The sequence below is a fragment of the Capra hircus genome, chromosome 17, assembly GCF_001704415.2.
Source record: "Capra hircus breed San Clemente chromosome 17, ASM170441v1, whole genome shotgun sequence".
NCBI lineage: Eukaryota > Metazoa > Chordata > Mammalia > Artiodactyla > Bovidae > Capra > Capra hircus.
Genome location: NC_030824.1, coordinates 70,281,846 through 70,301,545, shown reverse-complemented (window position 1 = coordinate 70,301,545; position 19,700 = coordinate 70,281,846). Strand labels below are relative to the sequence as shown.

Here is a 19,700-nt window from a genome sequence, read left to right as displayed (position 1 = left end):
TCCAAAATAAACAGAAAAATAACAATGTATCTTTTTCCTTAATGTCAATTAATAGGACCAAAATTAAAACTCATTACTTTTTAAGTTAATTTAAATGTTCTAGGAAAATATGATGGGACAAAGCCAGATGATGTAGTGCCCCCAATACCTAGTGAAATATATATTTTTCCCAACCCAAGAATATATGTCATTAGGGCAAGAATTATTTCCTCCAAAGGATTTAAGCATTTCATTTAAATTCCCCATATGAACAATAATAGAAGGTATCAAATAGCTATAGCTGATTAGAGATAATTCCTCTTTATAGAAGAATTTCAGCTAAATGTAGAAAGAATAAAAGAAAACAATAACATGAGAAAATGACTCTTTTCCAGTGATGGGGACTTAAAATTGAGGGGCGTGGCTGTCACCACATGAATCCACTGATAACTGATAAATCTTAGCCATCACTAAAGTGGTAGGTGCGGGAACATGTGCTTCTTGATGTGATGTGGTGTAAACTAGACAGCGTGCCCTACCAACTAATCTCAGCAAACAAACAAAAATGGAAACAATTTAAATACTCAAATGTTTAAATATAAGTTCCAATTAACTGGAAACACAGGGGGAAAGGGTCTCCCTGGTGGCTCAGACAATAAAAGCATCTGGCTGCAATGCAGGAGAACCAGGTTCAATCCCTGGGTCAGGAAGATCCCCTGAAGAAGGAAATGGCAACTCATTCCAGTATTCTTGCCTGGGAAATCCTATGGAGGGAGGAGCCTGGTGGGCTATACTTCGTGGGGTTGCAATGATTCGGACTCGACTGAGTGACTTCACTTTCACTTTTCACAAGGGGAAAGTGAAAATTTTCACAATGAAAAGTCTTTCTTACACTATACAGAATTGCTTGGAGGACTGCTATTACTGTAACTTGGCTAGACTATGGGATTTGTGAAGAGATGTGGCGGCAGAAGCAGCAGTGAATGCAAGCTGTCGTAAATGTTATGTCCAAGAATCTAGATTTTATTCTCAGGCTGGCATTTCCCAAAATCTGTTCTGGGATACTGACCACATTCTTCACTAGAAGGATGAAATGGCTGCTTCCATTTTAAAATAAGTTTAAGGGACACTGTATTCTATATTCCTTTAAACTGGCTGAATAGTAGCAAGGTTTAACACACTACTTGTAGGAATACTTACTGAAATTTAACAAAGCATTTTCACAACTTACAGGATAGTTGTTGTGAAGAGAGTATTGTTATCATCCTATAAGAAGCAAATCTAGAAAACACCACTGTAGGTTGTTATAAACACCGAGGAATCTCAAAAAGTGTAACATTTTGCTCTAATTAGTACTTTTTGAAGATAATTCTAATGGTAGTTAATTGATAAGTTAAGACAGGAGAACAGTTGAAATAGACCAGATGTGAGAAGACAAAGGCATGAATGGACAAGAGGACTGACATGGAATAAAAGTGGAAACAAAAAGATATAGTGGATATCAACAGAAACAATGTGTTGAAAACTGAAAATCACTGAAAACAAAACTGAGGTTTCTAACTCAGGTTAGTGGGCAATGCTATCATATATTTGCAACAGAAGGAAGGGCGGCTGCAGTGGTGGCGGATGCGCAGAGGTCTGTGATCAAAGAATACCTTTCTTTAAAATGTAGTATTCTTTCATCAGTGTTTTATAGTTTTCTATAAATGAAACAACTGACAAACAACTAATCTCAAAAATATACAAGCAACTTCTGCAGCTCAATTCCAGAAAAATAAACGACCCAATCAAAAAATGGGCCAAAGAACTAAATAGACATTTCTCCAAAGAAGACATACGGATGGCTAACAAACACATGAAAAGATGCTCAACATCACTCATTATTAGAGAAATGCAAATCAAAACCACAATGAGGTACCACTTCACACCAGTCAGAATGGCTGCGATCCAAAAATCTGCAAGCAATAAATGCTGGAGAGGGTGTGGAGAAAAGGGAACCCTCCTACACTGTTGGTGGGAATGCAAACTAGTACAGCCACTATGGAGAACAGTGTGGAGATTCCTTAAAAAATTGCAAATAGAACTACCTTATGACCCAGCAATCCCACTTCTGGGCATACACACGGAGGAAACCAGAATTGAAAGAGACACATGTACCCCAATGTTCATCGCAGCACTGTTTATAATAGCCAGGACATGGAAACAACCTAGATGTCCATCAGCAGATGAATGGATAAGAAAGCTGTGGTACATATACACAATGGAGTATTACTCAGCCGTTAAAAAGAATTCATTTGAATCAGTTCTGATGAGATGGATGAAACTGGAGCCAATTATACAGAGTGAAGTAAGCCAGAAAGAAAAACACCAATACAGTATACTAACACATATATATGGAATTTAGGAAGATGGCAATGACGACCCTGTATGCAAGACAGGAAAAAAGACACAGATGTGTATAACGGACTTTTGGACTCAGAGGGAGAGGGAGAGGGTGGGACGATTTGGGAAAATGGGAATTCTAACATGTATACTGTCATGTAAGAATTGAATCGCCAGTCCATGTCTGACGTAGGGTGCAGCTTGCTTGGGGCAGGTGCATGGGGATGACCCAGAGAGATGTTGTGGGGAGGGAGGTGGGAGGGGGGTTCATGTTTGGGAACACATGTAAGAATTTAAGATTTTAAAATTTAAAAAAAAATAAATAAAAATAAAGAAGATTAATAAAAAAAAAAATAAAAAAATAAAATAAAATGTAGTATTCATTTATTCATACTTTTTTATGGGCAAAAGACTAAGCAAATATTTAAAAAGTGAATCTTACCCATGGATTTTTTCCCTTCTCTATTTACTTAACTTATTCTTTGGTTCTACTTACCCACAAGGCCTATACGTGAATACAATGTAGCTCTCTTCATCCCCTCTTTCAATGAAAGTCACACATGTGTGTTTCTCCCAGTGCCTCATGGCCTGCTTGAACATGGCTCGCTGGCTGCCTGGAAAAATGGCATGACATTAATAAAACAGTGCCTGTTCCAAAGAGAAGTCTGCAGGTGGCTCTTCTGTCCCGAGTCTGGCTGCGCAGATTAGATGCCACCACTATAATCAAACCAAAGAATACTAGCGCCAAGCGCCACAGTGAGCCATTGTTGAGAGTGGACACTGTCTTCAGAATCAGTAGGCATGAGCTTACTGTCTCGACAAGTCTGTGTGTACAAGGCTCCATGAACAAAGATATGTATTGTTCTTGTCAACTGAAAAAAGCTTCTAGATTTAATGTGCACATTTGAAACTCCTTTTAAAAACCAGAATAGTTGTTTAGATTCTTAGAACTCAAGACTATATCTATGTTTTTAAATTTCAAGATATGCTGACAACTGAGGTGAATGGAATCTTTCTCATATTTGAATTAATACTATATTTTATGTCTTAGTATTCTATAAAAATATATACTTTATGTAATAATCATTATTCCAGTATCAAAATAGACCCTCTGGGAATATCTTACCAGTGAAGTTGCCTCCTATGACGTAAGGAATAACACCTCCAGGCCACACTCTTTCAGTCCTTGATGTAGCAGCCCTGGGAACTCTATTTTTCTCATTTTGCCCTGAGAATTTTAGTGGTAATTTTTCCTTAACTGTGTTGTTTTGCTCCAAGCCTGCAGTGACATTTAAAACATTCTGTGAAACAGAAGTCCTTGGTCAGAGAATCATTTACCTCTTAAAGGACAAGTTAAAATGTCTTATTTACATATTTATATAAATATGCCTGAAATCAAAATGTATTAAAGAAAAACTTCATTTATATTATATACTTGAGTAAAGTGTTAAAATATTTAAGTAGTTCAAAAAATACTATTTCCTAATGCTCTCTCTATAAGCAAATTTTGATGACTTTCCATACAAAAGCTTACAGTGGATATAGAAGCCAAGTAGACTCTGTAAGGCACAGAAAAATTCTTTTACGTATTCTACTTTACTAGATAACTAAGAAAGTCACCAATAAAATTAAAAAGACATTTTAAAAAAGTCTTATTTTGTCCAAAACCTTTCTTAGTCCTGCGAAATCTCTAATCCTTTAAATCAGAATTGATATTCTGTAGTACAGATAAAAACTGAATATTACACAATAGAGATAGTACATGAAATAAGGATAATACAGATATGGTCTCAGATTCTGGGACAATGGGCTGCATCTATTTCAATTTCCTAGGGATTCATATCCAGACAACAGTATGATTTAGAGATCAGCACACAAGGTGAGCAGGCCCACATAAAATGCAGTCTGCTGTGGAGCAGCTTTCAGGTCTGCAGTCACTAACTTTTCTCGGTAGCCTTTCACAGTTTTTTGTTATGGTGTTATTTTTCCTACACTTTTGTATTTACTCTTCTTATTGATATATCATTGTTGATACAAATGGCTTACAGCTTCCATACACTTCAAACACAATGAACATTGAATGTATGCCCCTGATATCTGTGTCCCTAACATATCTAATTGTTTAATATCTTAGAGCAAAGTATCTTTGCTTGGAAAAATTAATTCTTGGCATAATTATTAGTATCAATCAACTGAAGGAAAGTTAGGTTATGACCTTTGAACAGGAGACTTTAAAAAGAAACTCTAAAATCCACAAATAGTGATTAATAAATTCAATATTAAATATTTAATATTTTAAATATTAACTAATCATTAATCCAGAAAGCAATCTCCCTAAATCTTTTCCTATACATGGTTTTAGAAGAGTTAAAAATGTTTGTAATTGTATTTTAATCTAATTGATCAGTTTGCCAATTTATTTTAAGTGAATTTTGTTTCAAAATAAGCATTCATATTTTTTCATTTGACGAAAACTGATGTAGCTCCATGCTTGATAAAAACACCTTACTGTGACACCAACTGTTTGGAAATAAATATCAACAGTAAAATAAACACCTAATGCATATTTTATTAAGGAGGAGCTGAAAATAAGTTAAAATATTTTAAATGTCCCCAACTAAGTTCCAAAATCTTCCATCACATATCAACTAAATAAAAATGAATAAAGGACTCTCTCTTAGCATACATCCTTTCCATACTTTGAATCTTAATGGCTAAACTGAACTGCTATAATATTCACTGTTCAGCAACTCAATAGTCTGCAACTTTAAACATTGATATACCAGAGCCAATTCTTCTTATTCTGTCTATAAGCTGGTAGAGGGCCCCTCGTTTCTTTGACATACCATGGTCTCCAAATCCACCTTAAAGAGTAAAGGAAAATAGTTAAGTTAAATTCACTGTAAATTAAAGTTCTTGTAAATAAGCAATAGTAACACGTTACATTGATTTCTCCTTGGACATCTCTTTTTATGTGGTCTTATATAATTGCATTTAAGTAATAATATCCATTAATCTTGGAAGAGGGTAAAAATTCTACAATATGTTTGGTAGGAATGAATGAAATACTGTAAAGCAATTATCTGTCAATTAAAAAAAAATTTGCAACTAAAACTAAAGAGGTAGGAGAAAATCAGAGAGCAGTCTAAATGACTTTATTTGGACATCATAGCAACTGAGTCATCTATTGACAATTTAAAACATTTTTTTTTCCACTGTGAACTTTACAACACATAGTATTATATAGGAAGAAACCCAAATTGTTCTGCTATGTTGATTGTATTCCAGCTATTTTCCCAGTGCAAACTAAATACTTTCAGATGGCAAATCAGCAAATGAAAATAAAAACACTAAAAGAGCATGAGGTATGTAAATTTTTTCTCAATGAAATTGGAAAAAGAAAAAAGCAAGTGTATAGTGTAAATTTTGCTCCAAAGCTTGGATCAAGTTTGAGACATTTCTAATAGCATATATAATGAATATTATGCATTGAAATAAATTTTGAAAATTAGTTTCTATAATTTATAAAAACCAATAACATAGCTTTTAAAAGATTCACAAGGTGAGAATCTGAAAGGATGCCCAGCTGCAAAATACATTCTATTATGTTGGTGCAATTTACAATCTTTATAAAAAAGATATAAAGAATTTTATAGTTCACAATGTAGAGGAGGGGTTTGAGGATAAGAAAATATATTTTCTTGCAGCTTTAAGAACAAAGTCATAATCATAAAGCAGAACATTTGATGAAAATCCAAGTCTTCTGATCCTCATTCCAGGTCTTTAACAAAATGCTCTCTTAATTTTATCACCTAGTTTGCTTTCTCCTTGAATTCTGATAGACTAATACAAAGAGTTATCACTGAGCAAACAACTAATATGATCACTAATGATATCAGAACAAGAGGTTCATGAGCCTGTGGACGAAGACAATGAGAGAGTACCAGAAATTCATGCAAACAACAATATGCTCTTGCACTTTGAACTATTTCCTTTCAGTATCTCCTTTCCCTTTGAAATTAATTCTAAAATGTAATTTCCTAGATTGAAGCTAATAAAAATAATAAATATTGTTAACATACAAGCATCCTTTAGGAAATATCAATTAAGTCCGTATAAGGCAGATAAGTTAGAATGCTTGTTCACTGAATAATAGTCTGCTTAATTATTTGAATTACATGGTCACATTCTTGCTATGCTCCTTGAGAAAAATTTTTGAAATATCTTTCATTGAATATTTTAGAAAGATGAGGTAATACTTAAATGTATTCATTCCTAAGCAGTTATAGCAAACATTTTTAAAGGATGATAAAAATGTATTTGAAATGACCATTGCATAACAATTATATGGTATATTAGATAGGTCTGAAACACACAGATATAGAAAGGCTAATTATGAGGAAAAAATAAATGTCTTAGTTAATATTAAGGTAAGTGATAAGCATAAGTATATTATAGACAAGAAAAAACATTTCAAGACTGTTAAAGTCGATAATTTTTAATATTTTAGCAAGTTTGAAAATTTTTATAGCAATATAAATAAAGTTAGACATAGTTCACTGAAATAAGAAAATTCATAATATGTATTTATTTCTCATATATTAAAATTTCTAAAATGAAATTATATAAAACAAATATTTATGAAAAAGACAATATTTTTCAAATAAGCAAATAAGAAATATAGTCAATGAAGCACAAACTAACAAGAAAGGGAAAAGATAGAGTTAGAAAAAACTATAGAATTCTTTTATGATGTTGGAAATTCAGCTGAATAGTGCAAATTACAGTAGTGCAAATTACAGTATGATTCTATTTTATGCTTTTCTCTAAATGATAATTTACTTTCAAATATTAGCATTTCAGAGCTTAACTATAAATGAAATGACAAAATTATATGCTGGGTTGACCAATATATAAAATTGAAAAGCCTGAACCCCTGAAAAACATGAACAAACTTTCTGGTCAACCCAATAGTATTCATTTTCTAAATCAGAGAAAATTAACACCCCTAGTGCAAAGAGAGGACAATGGGCTAAATAAATCACTTTAATAAAGCATAAATCTAACAAAAATTTTAATAACCTGAGAATGCAATGTGATAAATTTAAGATTCTGCTGAGTTGTCTCATTGCTGTCTTTTTCGAAATCCACTGTTGCCGGACAATGACATTGTTAAGTGTGAGATAGTGTTTGCCAATAAACATATCCTATAGGAATGTACTGGAGAAGGCGATGGCACCCACTCCAGCACTCTTGCCTGGAAAATCCCATGGATGGAGGAGCCTGGTGGGCCACAGTCCATGGGGTTGCTAAGAATCAGACAGGACTGATCTACTTCACTTTCACTTTTTACTTTCATGCATTGGAGGAGAAAATGGCAACCCGCTCCAGTGTTCTTGCCTGGAGAATCCCAGGAATGGGGGAGCCTGGTGTGCTGCCGTCTATGGGATCACACAGAGTTGGACACGACTGAAGCAACTTCGCATAGGAATGTCCTATCTGTGACTACACTGCAAAGCAGTTTCCTCATATATTTGGTATATGTTTCAAAAAGACTCACTATATATAACAAAGACTAAAGCTTATTATTTTTAAGTACCATATTCATTTAAATAAATTCCTTAAGTTTTATTACCTTACATAAATTTCTCATATGTAATATTTGCATTTTGATTATGTACAATAATGTCTTTATTCTCAAAAGGGCATGCTAACCTACTTAACATTGAAAAGCTATTTTGTGTGCATGTGTGCATATGTGGTCAATTACTCAGTCGTGTCCTACTCTTTGCGGTCCTATGGACTGTACTCTGTCAGGCTCCTCGGTCTATGGAATTTTCCAGGCAAGAACATTTGCCATTCCCTACTCCAGGAGATCTTCCTGATTCAGGGATTGAACCTGCATCAGCTGGGGCTCCTGCATTGGCAAATGGATTCTTTACCACTGGTGCTACCTGAGAAGCCCTATGTTGTCTGCAAGTGACTTCAAAATATTTTATACATACTTGTGCATGCATACACACACACACACATACACAGACTATGGTAAACTGAACAACTGTTGAATCTTTGAGGTTTATGAGTGTTGCCTGCATCAGCCCATCAACTTTACTATATTTTTGAAGCTTGTCAAAATACTCTCCGGAAGTTGGTGATGGACAGGGAGGCCTGCTATACTGTAATTCATGGGATCGCAAAGAGTTGGACTCAACTGAGCAAATGAACTGAACTGAACTGTCATAATAAAAAGTTGTGGGAAAGAAAACTGGGAAAAAAGATTTGTTAATTAACAGTAAAGAGTCTTAAGACTAAAATATATTTGTCTGCTAGATACCACAAAAGTACTATATATTTTCCATGGAATACGAGAAGGAAATAAAAATAGCATTAGCAGGAGGAGAGATCAATGAAATCAAAAAGCATGACTGAATAAATGCTTTAGCTATAACTATAAAAAGAAATGTTACATTTTTAACCTTTAAATTTTTCTCCAAAGTAAAATACAGAATAGAAATTGTATCAAGATAATATAAAAAAATTTCAAATTTTAATTAAATTATTTTAATATGAAAACCCAAATATCTTTGAAATATTACAAGTCACATATAGGCATAATTCAAACATTGAAAATAGCTAAAATTGAAATGTCTTCCAGGTTTTCATAAAAGTTATAAAAATAGATATATAATTTTTTCTAAATATATTTGTGTATAATCACTCAAGAATAATTTACCTTCTGCATCTCAATATTCAAATGGGAGGCAATTGAGTATAATGTTTGAGAGTATGAAATTTAACCTTTCTCAGAAGTGAATTTTGGTCCTGACTCAGTCGTTTCATGGCTGTGTGACAATAAGAAAACTATGCATGCATGCTCAGTCACTTCCATCATATCTGACCCTTTGTGACCCTATGGGCTATAGGCCACCAGGCCCCTCTGTCCTTGGGATTCTCCAGACAAGAATACTGGAATGGGTTGCTATGCCTTCCTCTAGGGGATCTTCTTGACTCAGGGATTGAACCCCCATCTCCTGCACTTCAGGCAGAGTCTTTACCACTGAACCACTGGGGAAGCCCCAAGAAAAGTACATAACCTTATAAATCTCCTCCTCGTAAATCACAGTAACATCAGCAGCTACTCATTATGTGGTCATTAAGAGGGTTCAAAGAGTTAACACCTGCTAAGTACTTAAGCCAGGCCTTGTAGATGGTGAACACTACAATATCTTTCTTAAACACAGTATATAATAAAGTTAAAATTATGAATGTATGAATAAAATTTAAATATATAAATAGACTAATCTGTATCAAGGAAATCAAATTTGATCACCAGAACATTAAAAATGATCCAAATTGTATTTTAGCATTTCAAGAGTATATTTTCTTCTAAATAAATGCAAACCAAGTCAAATAATCAAACGTACCTGTGGTGTGTCCAAATTTTCCAAAGGGGTTCTGTGTAAGGTCAATTGTCCTATCAATTTGAAAGATATTTAAATCTTCATCATCTAAGGCAATGTCACCCCAAAACACAGCTAAAAGAGAAAATTTCAATTAAAATACAAATTATTTAAGAGCAAAAAGCAATGCGAACAAAGCTAATTAGAAAAAATATGGCTAAAAATACGGAAATGTGGTCCTTATAACGATAGAGATATTTCAGAAAATAAGTGTACCTGAACGTACTGGTCCTGTTTCAGTGTAATGTGAGCCACCTGTGAAAGGATGGGATCTGCTTTTCTCACTTTGATGTTTTAGAGGAAAGGGAGAAAATCATTTTTTCGAGTGAAATGATCTAAGATTTATTGTGGCGGTGGGTGGTGGTTCTTAAGGGTGTTGGTGATGGACAGGGAAGCATGGAGTGCTGTAGTTGATGGGATCACAAAGAGTCAGACAAAACTGAGTGAATGAACTGAACTGAACTTAAGGAAAGAGATTTCAGCAACCATGGCTAATTTGCAAATAAGTGAAAAAGAATGCTGACATTTACAGTAGATGGGGGAGATAAGCAATTCTTCACTGACAGGTGGAAGAAGAGGTAGTAGCAATTAAACCACGTGCTACCTTATAATTTTATAAAGTGAGGTGCAGTTGAGTCGAAAGAATATATTGCTATCATAGCAACTCATTCATTACATTTTGATAAAGTGGTAAAGTATCTTCTTTGAAGATGGTATTGCTTAAGTATCTATAAAATATATAGATTAACTCAACATTCACCTAGTCATTGCCTAATAAATGTTGACTTAATCTATATATTTAATAGATAGTTAAGCAATACCATCTTCAGAGAAGGTACTTTACCACTGTATCAAAATGTAATGAATGAGTTGCTATGGTAGTATCATATTCTTTTGACTCAACTGCACCTCACTTAAGATTTCTGGGAGAAATATCAATAACCTCAGATATGCAGATGACACCACCCTTATGGCAGAAAGTGAAGAGGAACTAAAAAGCCTCTTGATGAAAATGAAAGAGGAGAGTGAAAAAGTTGGCTTAAAGCTCAACATTCAGAAAACGAAGATCATGGGATCCGGTCCCATCACTTCATGGGAAATAGATGGGGAAACAGTAGAAACAGTGTCAGACTTTATCTTTTTGGGCTCCAAAATCACTGCAGATGGTGACTGCAGCCATGAAATTAAAAGACGCTTACTCCTTGGAAGAAAAGTTATGACCAACCTAGATAGCATATTCAAAAGCAGAGATATTACTTTGCCAACAAAGGTCCGTCTCTTCAAGGCTATGGTTTTTCCAGTGGTCATGTATGGTTGTGAGAGCTGGACTGTGAAGAAAGCTGAGCGCTGAAGAATTGATGCTTTTGAACTGTGAAGTTGGAGAAGGCTTTTGAGAGTCCCTTGGACTGCAAGAAGATCCAACCAGTCCATTCTGAAGGAGATCAGCCCTGGGATTTCTTTGGAAGGAATGATGCTGAAGCTGAAACTCCAGGACTTTGGCCACCTCATGCGAAGAGTTGACTCATTGGAAAAGACTCTGATGCTGGGAGGGATTGGGGGCAGGAGGAAAGGGGATGACAGAGGATGAGATGGCTGGATGGCATCACTGACTCAATGGAAGTGAGTCTGAGTGAACTACGGGAGTCGGAGATGGACAGGGAGGCCTGGCGTGCTGCGATTCATGGGGTTGCAAAGAGTCGGACACAACTGAGCAACTGAACTGAACTGAAGACATTTGTTTGTATTTTCAGGAGCTTCAAAAACATTACTCTAATCCCAGAAATACTCTTTTATACCCAGAAGTTTAGGTTACTTAATAAAGGAAAGCTCTATAAACCATTGTGAATGAATTTGCAACTAGTAAGCAAATTATTATTTTTTAAGGTCAGAAATATACATTTGCATAATGAAAAGCAGCCTCCTTGTTTATTTGAGCCCCAAAGTAGATTAATCAATTCCTTTGTACTATCAGATATCAAAATATAATAACTAGGAAATGTAGCAAATTTATGAGAGGATAAATTAATTATGAAATAGTAAAGAACTGACAAATGCCTTGGAAATTCTGAGCTATTTAAATTTTTTTATTCAGATTTTTCTTCTACAACACCAAAAAGGAAAGAAGGAAATTACATTAAAAATTATAGAAGGAGTCCTATTCAATATTTTGTAATAACCTATAAGGGAAATGAATCTGAAAACATATATATATCTGATTCACCATGATTTATACCTGAAATTAACACAATATCACAAATCAACCATATTTTATTTTTAAAAATTAATATTTCAGAAAATGATAAAATCCATTTCAAATCACTTTTATTAAATTAAAACCTAAATATATATGAATTTTAGTTATGAAAGCTATTTAATAAAATTAGTTAATTCATAAAATTAAACTTCAGTCCTGAAAGCTATATATTGCTTCTGGCTTTGATCAAAGGGTTATGATATTCTGTACTTAGTTTAGTTCACTTACACAAAACTGACATGAGATAAGGGGTTTGTTTATTTGCAAATCTAGAAAGAAAGAAAATAGAAGTTAGTTCAAAGTGGGCAATCAGTTCCATACATGAAAAAAACCTTTATTAGAATTAGAATTCTCTCATCAACATGAATCAGCTCCCGATATATATGTGATTCATGTTAATGTATGGCAGAAACCATCACAATATTGTAAAGTAATTGTTCTTCAATTAAAATTAATTAATTAATTTAAAAAATAATTCTCTCATCAAACTCTGTCTTCTTTCATCCTCTTCTTTCATCATGGCCCTACTGTCAATGAAATGGCAGTTGGCAAAAGCAAAGCGATGCTCGCCTGTGTGTGTGCCAACTCGCTTCAGTCGTGTCCGACTCTTTATGACCCTATGGACTGTAGCCTGCCAGGTTCCTGTGTCCATGGGATTCTCCAGGCAAGAATACTGGCGTTGGTTGTCACGCCATCATCCAGGGCCTCTTCCCCCACCCAGGGATCAAACCACCATCTCTTACTTCCCGCGCATTGGAAAGTGGGTTCTTTACTACTAGTGCCAAACGGGAAGCCCAAAGGGATGCTTACTGTCTTTTAACATCAAAGAGACAAAGAAGTCTGTAGAAGACCTAACAGTGCTAAGAAACTGGTCTTGATGCCTGAAATAAAATTCAGATTCATACACATGAAGCATGAATGTCTGAGTCTTCATCATCATCCCTAAAGCCAGACATCCCAACAAAGAGATGGCTTACCTAAATAAAATATTTTGGAGTTATATAAAGACTTGTTCTTTAAAAAAAATAAAATTTGCACTTTTTGTTTCAAGATTTTTCATTCTTCTAAGTAAATAAAAGCTTGCTAGTTACTTAAATCTTCTATCATGTGTATTTACTAGGCACCTAGTTGGGGACACTGAATGGCACTCTCAGTCTGCCTATTGCTTTCCAAGTGCTAGCAGACAACTAGAGACACAAAAAAAGCGCCTCTCTAACATTTTGTTTTGCCCAGGAATCACAGAAAATCTGGTTAAAATGCAGGGTCTGATTTAGTACCTCTGTGGAGTGATCTTCAGTTCAGTTCAGTTCAGTTGCTCAGTTGTGTCCGACTCTCTGTGACCTCAAGGACTGGAGCACGCCAGGCTTCCCTCTCCATCAGAACTCCTGGAGTTTGCTCAAACTCATGTACATAAGTCGGTGATGCAATCCAACCTTCTCATCCTCTGTTGTCCCCTTCTCCTGTCTTCAATCATTCCCAGCATCAGGGTCTTTCCCAATGAGTCAGTTTTTTGCATCAGGTGGCCAAACTATTGGAGATTCAGCTTCAGCCTCATTCCTTCCAAAGAACATTCAGGACTGATTTCCTTTAGGATTGTCTGGCTTGATCTCCTTGCAGTCCAGGGGACTCTCAAGAGTCTTCTCCAACACCACAGTTCAAAAGCATCAATTCCTTGACACTCAGCTTTCTTTTCAGTCCAACTCTCACATCCATACGTGACTACTGGGAAAACCATAGCTTTGACTAGATGGACATTTGTTGGCAAAGTAATGTCTCTGCTTTTTAAGATGCTGTCTAGGTTGGTCATAGCTTTTCTTCTAAGAACCAAGCGTCTTTTAATTTCATGGCTGCAGTCACCATCTGTAGTGATTTTACAGCAGAAGGAAATAAAGTCTGTCATGGTTTCCCCATATGTTTGCCATGAAGTGATGGGACCAGACGCCATCATCTTAGTTTTTTGAATGCTGAGTTTTAAGCCAAGTTTTTATCTCTCTTCTTTCATTTACATCAAGAGGCTCTTCAGTTCCTTTTCACTTTCTGTCATAAGGGAGGTATCATCTGTGTATCTGAGGGTATTGATATTTTTCCCAGCAATCTTGATTCCAGCTTGTGCTTCATCCAGTCTGGCATTTCGCATGAAGTACTCTGCATAGAAGTTAAATAAGCAGGGTGACAATGGCCTTAACATATTCCTTTCCAAATTTGGAACCACTCTGTTATTCCATGTCCAGTTCTAACTGTTATTTCTTAACCTGCATACAGATTTCTCAGGAGGCAAGTCAGGTGGTCTGATATTCCCATCTCTTGAAGAATTTTCCACAGTTTGTTGTGATCCACACAGTCAAAGGCTTTGGTGTAATCAATAAAGTAGAAGTACATGTTTTTCTGGAACTCTCTTGCTTTTTCTGTGATCCAACGGATGTTGGCAACTTGATCTCTGGTTCCTTTGCCTTTTCTAAATCCAACTTGAATACTTGAAAGTTCCAGACTGACATACTTTTGAGGCCTGGCTTGGAGAATTTTGAGCATTACTTTACTAGCGTGTGAGATGAGTGCAGTAGTGCAGTGGTTTGAGCATTCTTTGGCATTGGCTTTCTTTGGAATTGGAATGGAAACTGACCTTTTCCTGTCCTGTGGCCACTGCTGAGTTTTCCAAATTTGCTGGCATATTGAGTGTGGCACTTTCACAGCATCATCTTTCAGGATTTGAAATAGCTCAACTGGAATTCCATCACCTCCACAAGTTTTATTCATAGTGATGCTTCCTAAGGCCCACTTGACTTCACATTTCACGGTGTCTGGCTCTAGGTGAGTGATCACACCATCGTGGTTATCTGGGTCATGAAGACCGTTTTTGTACAGTTTTTCTGTGATACTTGCTACCTCTTTTAATATCTCCTGCTTCTGTTAGGTCCATACCATTACTGTCATTTATTGTGCTTATCTTTGAATGAAATGTTCCCTTTGTGTCTCTAATTTTCTTGAAGAGATCTCTAATCTTTCCCATTCTATTGTTTTCCTCTATTTCTTTGCATTGATCACCGAAAAAGGCTTTCTTATCTCTCCTTGCTATTCTTTGGAACTCTGCATTCAAATGGGTATGTCTTTCCTTTTTTCCTTTGCCTTTCACTTCTCTTCTTTTCTCAGGTATTTGTAAGGCTTCCTCAAACAACCCTTTTGCCTTTTTGCATTTGTTTTTCTTGAGGATGATCTTGATCGCTGCCTCCTGTAAAATGTCATGAACCTCTGTCCATAGTTATTCAGGCAATCTGTTTATCATATCTAATCCCTTGAATCTATTTGCCAGTTCCACTGTGTAATCATAAGGGATTTGATTTAGGTCATACCTGAATGGTCTAGTGGTTTTCCCTACTTTCTTCAATTTAAGTCTGAATTTGGCAATAAGAAGTTCATGATCTGAACCACAGTCTGCTCCTGGTCTCGTTTTCGTTGACTGTATAGAGCTTCTCCGTTTTGGCTGCAAAGAATACAATCAATCTGATTTCGGTATTGACGATCTGGTGATGTGCACGTGTAGAGTCTTCTCTCGTGTTGTCGGAAGAGGGTGTTTGCTATGACCAGTGCATTCTTTCAGCAAAACTCTGTTGGCCTTTGCCCTGCTTCATTCTGTACTTCAAGGCCATATTTGCCTGTTACTCCAGGTATCTCTTAATTTCCTAGTTTTGCATTCCAGTCCCCTATAATGGATATGACATCTTTTTTGGGTGTTAGTTCTAGAAGATCTTAGAAGTCTTTATAGAACCATTCAACTTCAGCTTCTTCAGCATAGATTGGGGCATAGGCTTGGATTACTGTGATATTGAATGGTTTGCTTTGGAAATGAACACAGATCATTCTTTCATTTTTGAGACTGCATCCAAGCACTGCATTTCAGACTCTTTTGTTGACTATGAGGGCTACTCCATTTCTTCTTATATCTATATTTTTAACAAGCTCCCATTATCACAAGTAATTATCACCTTCTTTTTATTACTTTTATTTTTTCTGCAAGTATAAATTTTATTCCTCTGAATCAACTGGTTGACTTTAGAGCATAAACATTCAACCAAGTAAAATGCATTTTGTCTGTACCACATTTATATAATTTGAGTAATAATAAAGTAAAACTCAAATGTTTTAGATTTTTATTTCCTTGTAATGACTTTTCACATGCAATAGGATTCATGTCTTGATGGATTATATCAAACAACGATCAGCAGTCCGAGTTGATACAACACCTCAGAGAAGAAAAAACTTCCCTGGTGGCTCAGTCGGTAAAGAATCTGCCCACAATGCAGGAGATCCAGGTTTGATTCTTGGGTTGGGAAGGTCCGCTAGAGAACGAAACGGCTACCCACTCCAGTATTCTTCCCAGGAGAATGCAACGGACAAAGGAGCCTGATGGGTTACAGTCCACGGGGTCGCAAAGAGTCAGACAGGATTGAGCGACTAAACCCCCGCCATGCGGGAGGAAGTGACGTAAGACCAGACGATTTTCACAAAGAGAGGAAACTGCTCTGGAATACATAAGCCCATCTTTTACTGATTGCTTTTTTCCCTGAACTAATATCTTCAGTAGCTTTGCAGTTCTTAATATGCAGTGAAGTGATTCAGAAGAAGACAAATATTTCTTTGCGAACAATCAATAGTGAGTGACTAATATCATTTCTGTGTAGACTTGATATACTATAGACCTTATAACCGTATATATCTTTAAATCTTGATGTTATCAACAGCAACAAAAAATGGACATCTTAGAATTTCCAACCTATCACATAGTTTAAAATACACAGTTACTTCCTGTTTTGGCACACATTTGAACGTTTCCTTAACTCACCTTCTGCTTCAGTCTATGTCTTGTGCAAGCGTGAGTGCTAAGTCAGTTCAGTCATATCTGACTCTTTGCAACCTTATGGACTGTAACCTGCCAGGCTCCTCTGTCCATGGGATTCTGAAGGCAAGAATACTAGAATGGGTTGCCGTGCCCTCTTCCAGGAGAATCTTCCAGACTCAAGGATCAAACCCACACTCTTTTATGTTTCCTGCTCTCACAGGTGGGTTCAGTTACCACTAGCATCACATGGGAAGCCCCTAAGTGTCTTATTTCATGTTAAACATTTACTTATGCATTGGCATAGTGAAATAAATGATGAAAATTTATATTAATGACAATAACATTACAATTTGCATTGTAATCAAACATTTTTATGTAGAACCAAGATATTTGTAATTCTCGAGTATACTTTTGAGCCTTTTGTTTTTCTATGATATTTTCTATTTATTTTACATCAAAAAACACACAAATTAAAGAGAAATATTTTTGAATTATAAATTATCAATCATTAGCCCATTTAATACAGTGATTTGTGTTCAGTAAAATCAGATACAGAAATTAATACAAAAAACTTATTCTAGATGATGATATTAGGGAAATAGTACAATTAGAATATTTATTATCTGGAATTCTGCTCAGATTCTTATGAACAAAAAATTGGGTTGTAGCTAACAAATAGGCCAAAATAAAATGTCAAAAAGTACAATTTTGACATTACATGGAAAACCTCAGATTTTGTTTTTCCCCTGAAGGCTATTTGTATTCACTGTACTACAAACATTTTTTAATCAGAGACCAAAAAAGAAAAAAAAAAAAAAGAGCTTTTACTGCAGTACACAGAGTAAATACATTTTATAAAGAATATATAGTGAGAATCAGCAAGCCAATGTTGTAATTCCCCATACTCTAATTTTAAGTGATGTCTCTTTCACCAACTTTCTGATTCTGCAGCGAGCTACAGTCCTTCAATTCTGAAGCTGAGGTCCAGGGACCAGCTTTAAGGAGACTTTAAGTCTGTGATTTCCTAAAAGCTGTATGCAAAAAAAAAAAAAAAAAAAAAGTAAGAGTTTATAAACACAGTCACCACATGTTTTGCAGAGAAGAGTTCCATAGCAGATTGTCAAAAGGTATCACACAAGGTAAAGAACCACTTGTTGCTGTTGGTGAAGAGCCAGTACTTTAGATGAAAGCAAAGCCTTTCCATGCACTTGGGAGAAAATACTCCCAAGTGCACTGAACAGCCTTAAGAAAATTAATATATTTTCTTGACAGCTGATTACTACTTGGGAATGCACTGTAGTAGACAAGATGATACAGTAGCCCCAGACATTACTTACAGAAAGTTCTCCTAGAAATCCCCTCTCCTCACAACCCCATTAGGTGTTTCATCTGCTTCCATGTCCTGCTTGTCTTGCCAACACACAAGATTTCATAACATGTTTTCAATTGTCAGATTCTTCAATTTAATTTTGAAAATACCACAGGAAGCATTGTTGCTTATCTTTAAATACTCATTGCCAGCCTGACATAAAGTAGGTCCTCAGGATATGTTTTGAGGCACAAAAGATGTGAATAAGTAAGTGAATTGGGGTATAGTTATATATAACAAAAATGAGGCTAGGAATGTGGTATAACTCACAAATTTGCCTTATGACTCAAAATACTAGATTTCAGTCATTCCAAAGAATATTTCAAATCATTTCAATCCAGAGTGAATTACTATTTTATACTTTAAAGAAAAAAAGGCATCTGTCTTTCTTTTTTATTCCAGTAATATATATTATTAAATGTAGTTATGGGAAATGTATCCTTTTTTTTTTTTTTTTCTAAACACCACACTTGCAAGTTCAGGAAATACATGACTGAACTAACAGATCAGTTATCTTGAGACATATAGGATTTGGAGAGATTGTTTAAAGATTCAACAATAGCCAAGAGGATTGCTTGTTATGCTTTATCAGTTTAAACTTTATGTTGTTATTGATATTGGATTTAGGGAGGAAGAATGATATCATGTGAAACCTGGCAAAACAAAACTGCTTGACAAAACTGCTCTGGTTGCTCTAGGCTAAAATAAAGGCCTAGTGAAAATTTCCTCAGACAAGGGCAACAGTGAAGGCTTAAAAGTCAACTATTTTTACATGATTGACAACCATTAAGCATATTCCCAAGGAAAAGTAAGACTTGGCAAAAGTTCCAATATATACATTTTGGAGACAATATTACATTACTCAAAAAAGAAAACAACTTTTTGGTGGCATTTCATATACACAGAATAAAAATGTTCCCCAAAATGACAAACATGAAATTTAATTTAACTTCCAATTTGGGAAGCAATTATCTAATATTTTTAAAGCTCTTGATATAATATAAATATAAAGATATATTTTTATGTACTTACAAATGATCTTCAAAAAATAAGAAAAAGAAAAATTTTCACATAGTACATTTCTTTCTTAAATTTCTAATAATAAGAAAGTATTTATAGTCCAATTACTTTAGTGACTATTTATTTTAAAAAATCATATACATAACTTTATTTAAGATATAAGGGTTATATCCCAAGATCTGTATTTTATATTATATCATATACTGTCACATAAGCTGAAAAAAGTCATCCAATCTACAAAAAGGGTGATGTAATGAGGTACAAATGCTGAGTCATATAAAATGGCTTACTCGTCCTTCTCTAATAAACTGGATTTAAAGGTCCTTTTGTATAACATAACTCTAATTTGACACCTTAAAACAAGGTGCCTCAATGGACCAAAAACAGATGTTTGGAGGGAGA

At 35.2% G+C, this 19,700-nt stretch overlaps 1 protein-coding gene across 1 annotated transcript in view; it reads right to left on the bottom strand.

The window, feature by feature from the left end:
- Nucleotides 1-13,012, bottom strand: part of TLL1 (tolloid like 1) — a 175,242-nt gene extending 162,230 nt beyond the window's left edge. The window contains exons 1-5 of the mRNA XM_018061208.1: nucleotides 12,886-13,012; nucleotides 9,786-9,896; nucleotides 5,145-5,225; nucleotides 3,488-3,640; nucleotides 2,858-2,975 (exon numbers count right to left, since the gene is read on the bottom strand). Coding sequence (XP_017916697.1) covers nucleotides 2,858-2,975; nucleotides 3,488-3,640; nucleotides 5,145-5,225; nucleotides 9,786-9,896; nucleotides 12,886-13,012 — 590 coding nt within the window. The remainder of the gene's footprint in view (nucleotides 1-2,857; nucleotides 2,976-3,487; nucleotides 3,641-5,144; nucleotides 5,226-9,785; nucleotides 9,897-12,885) is intronic.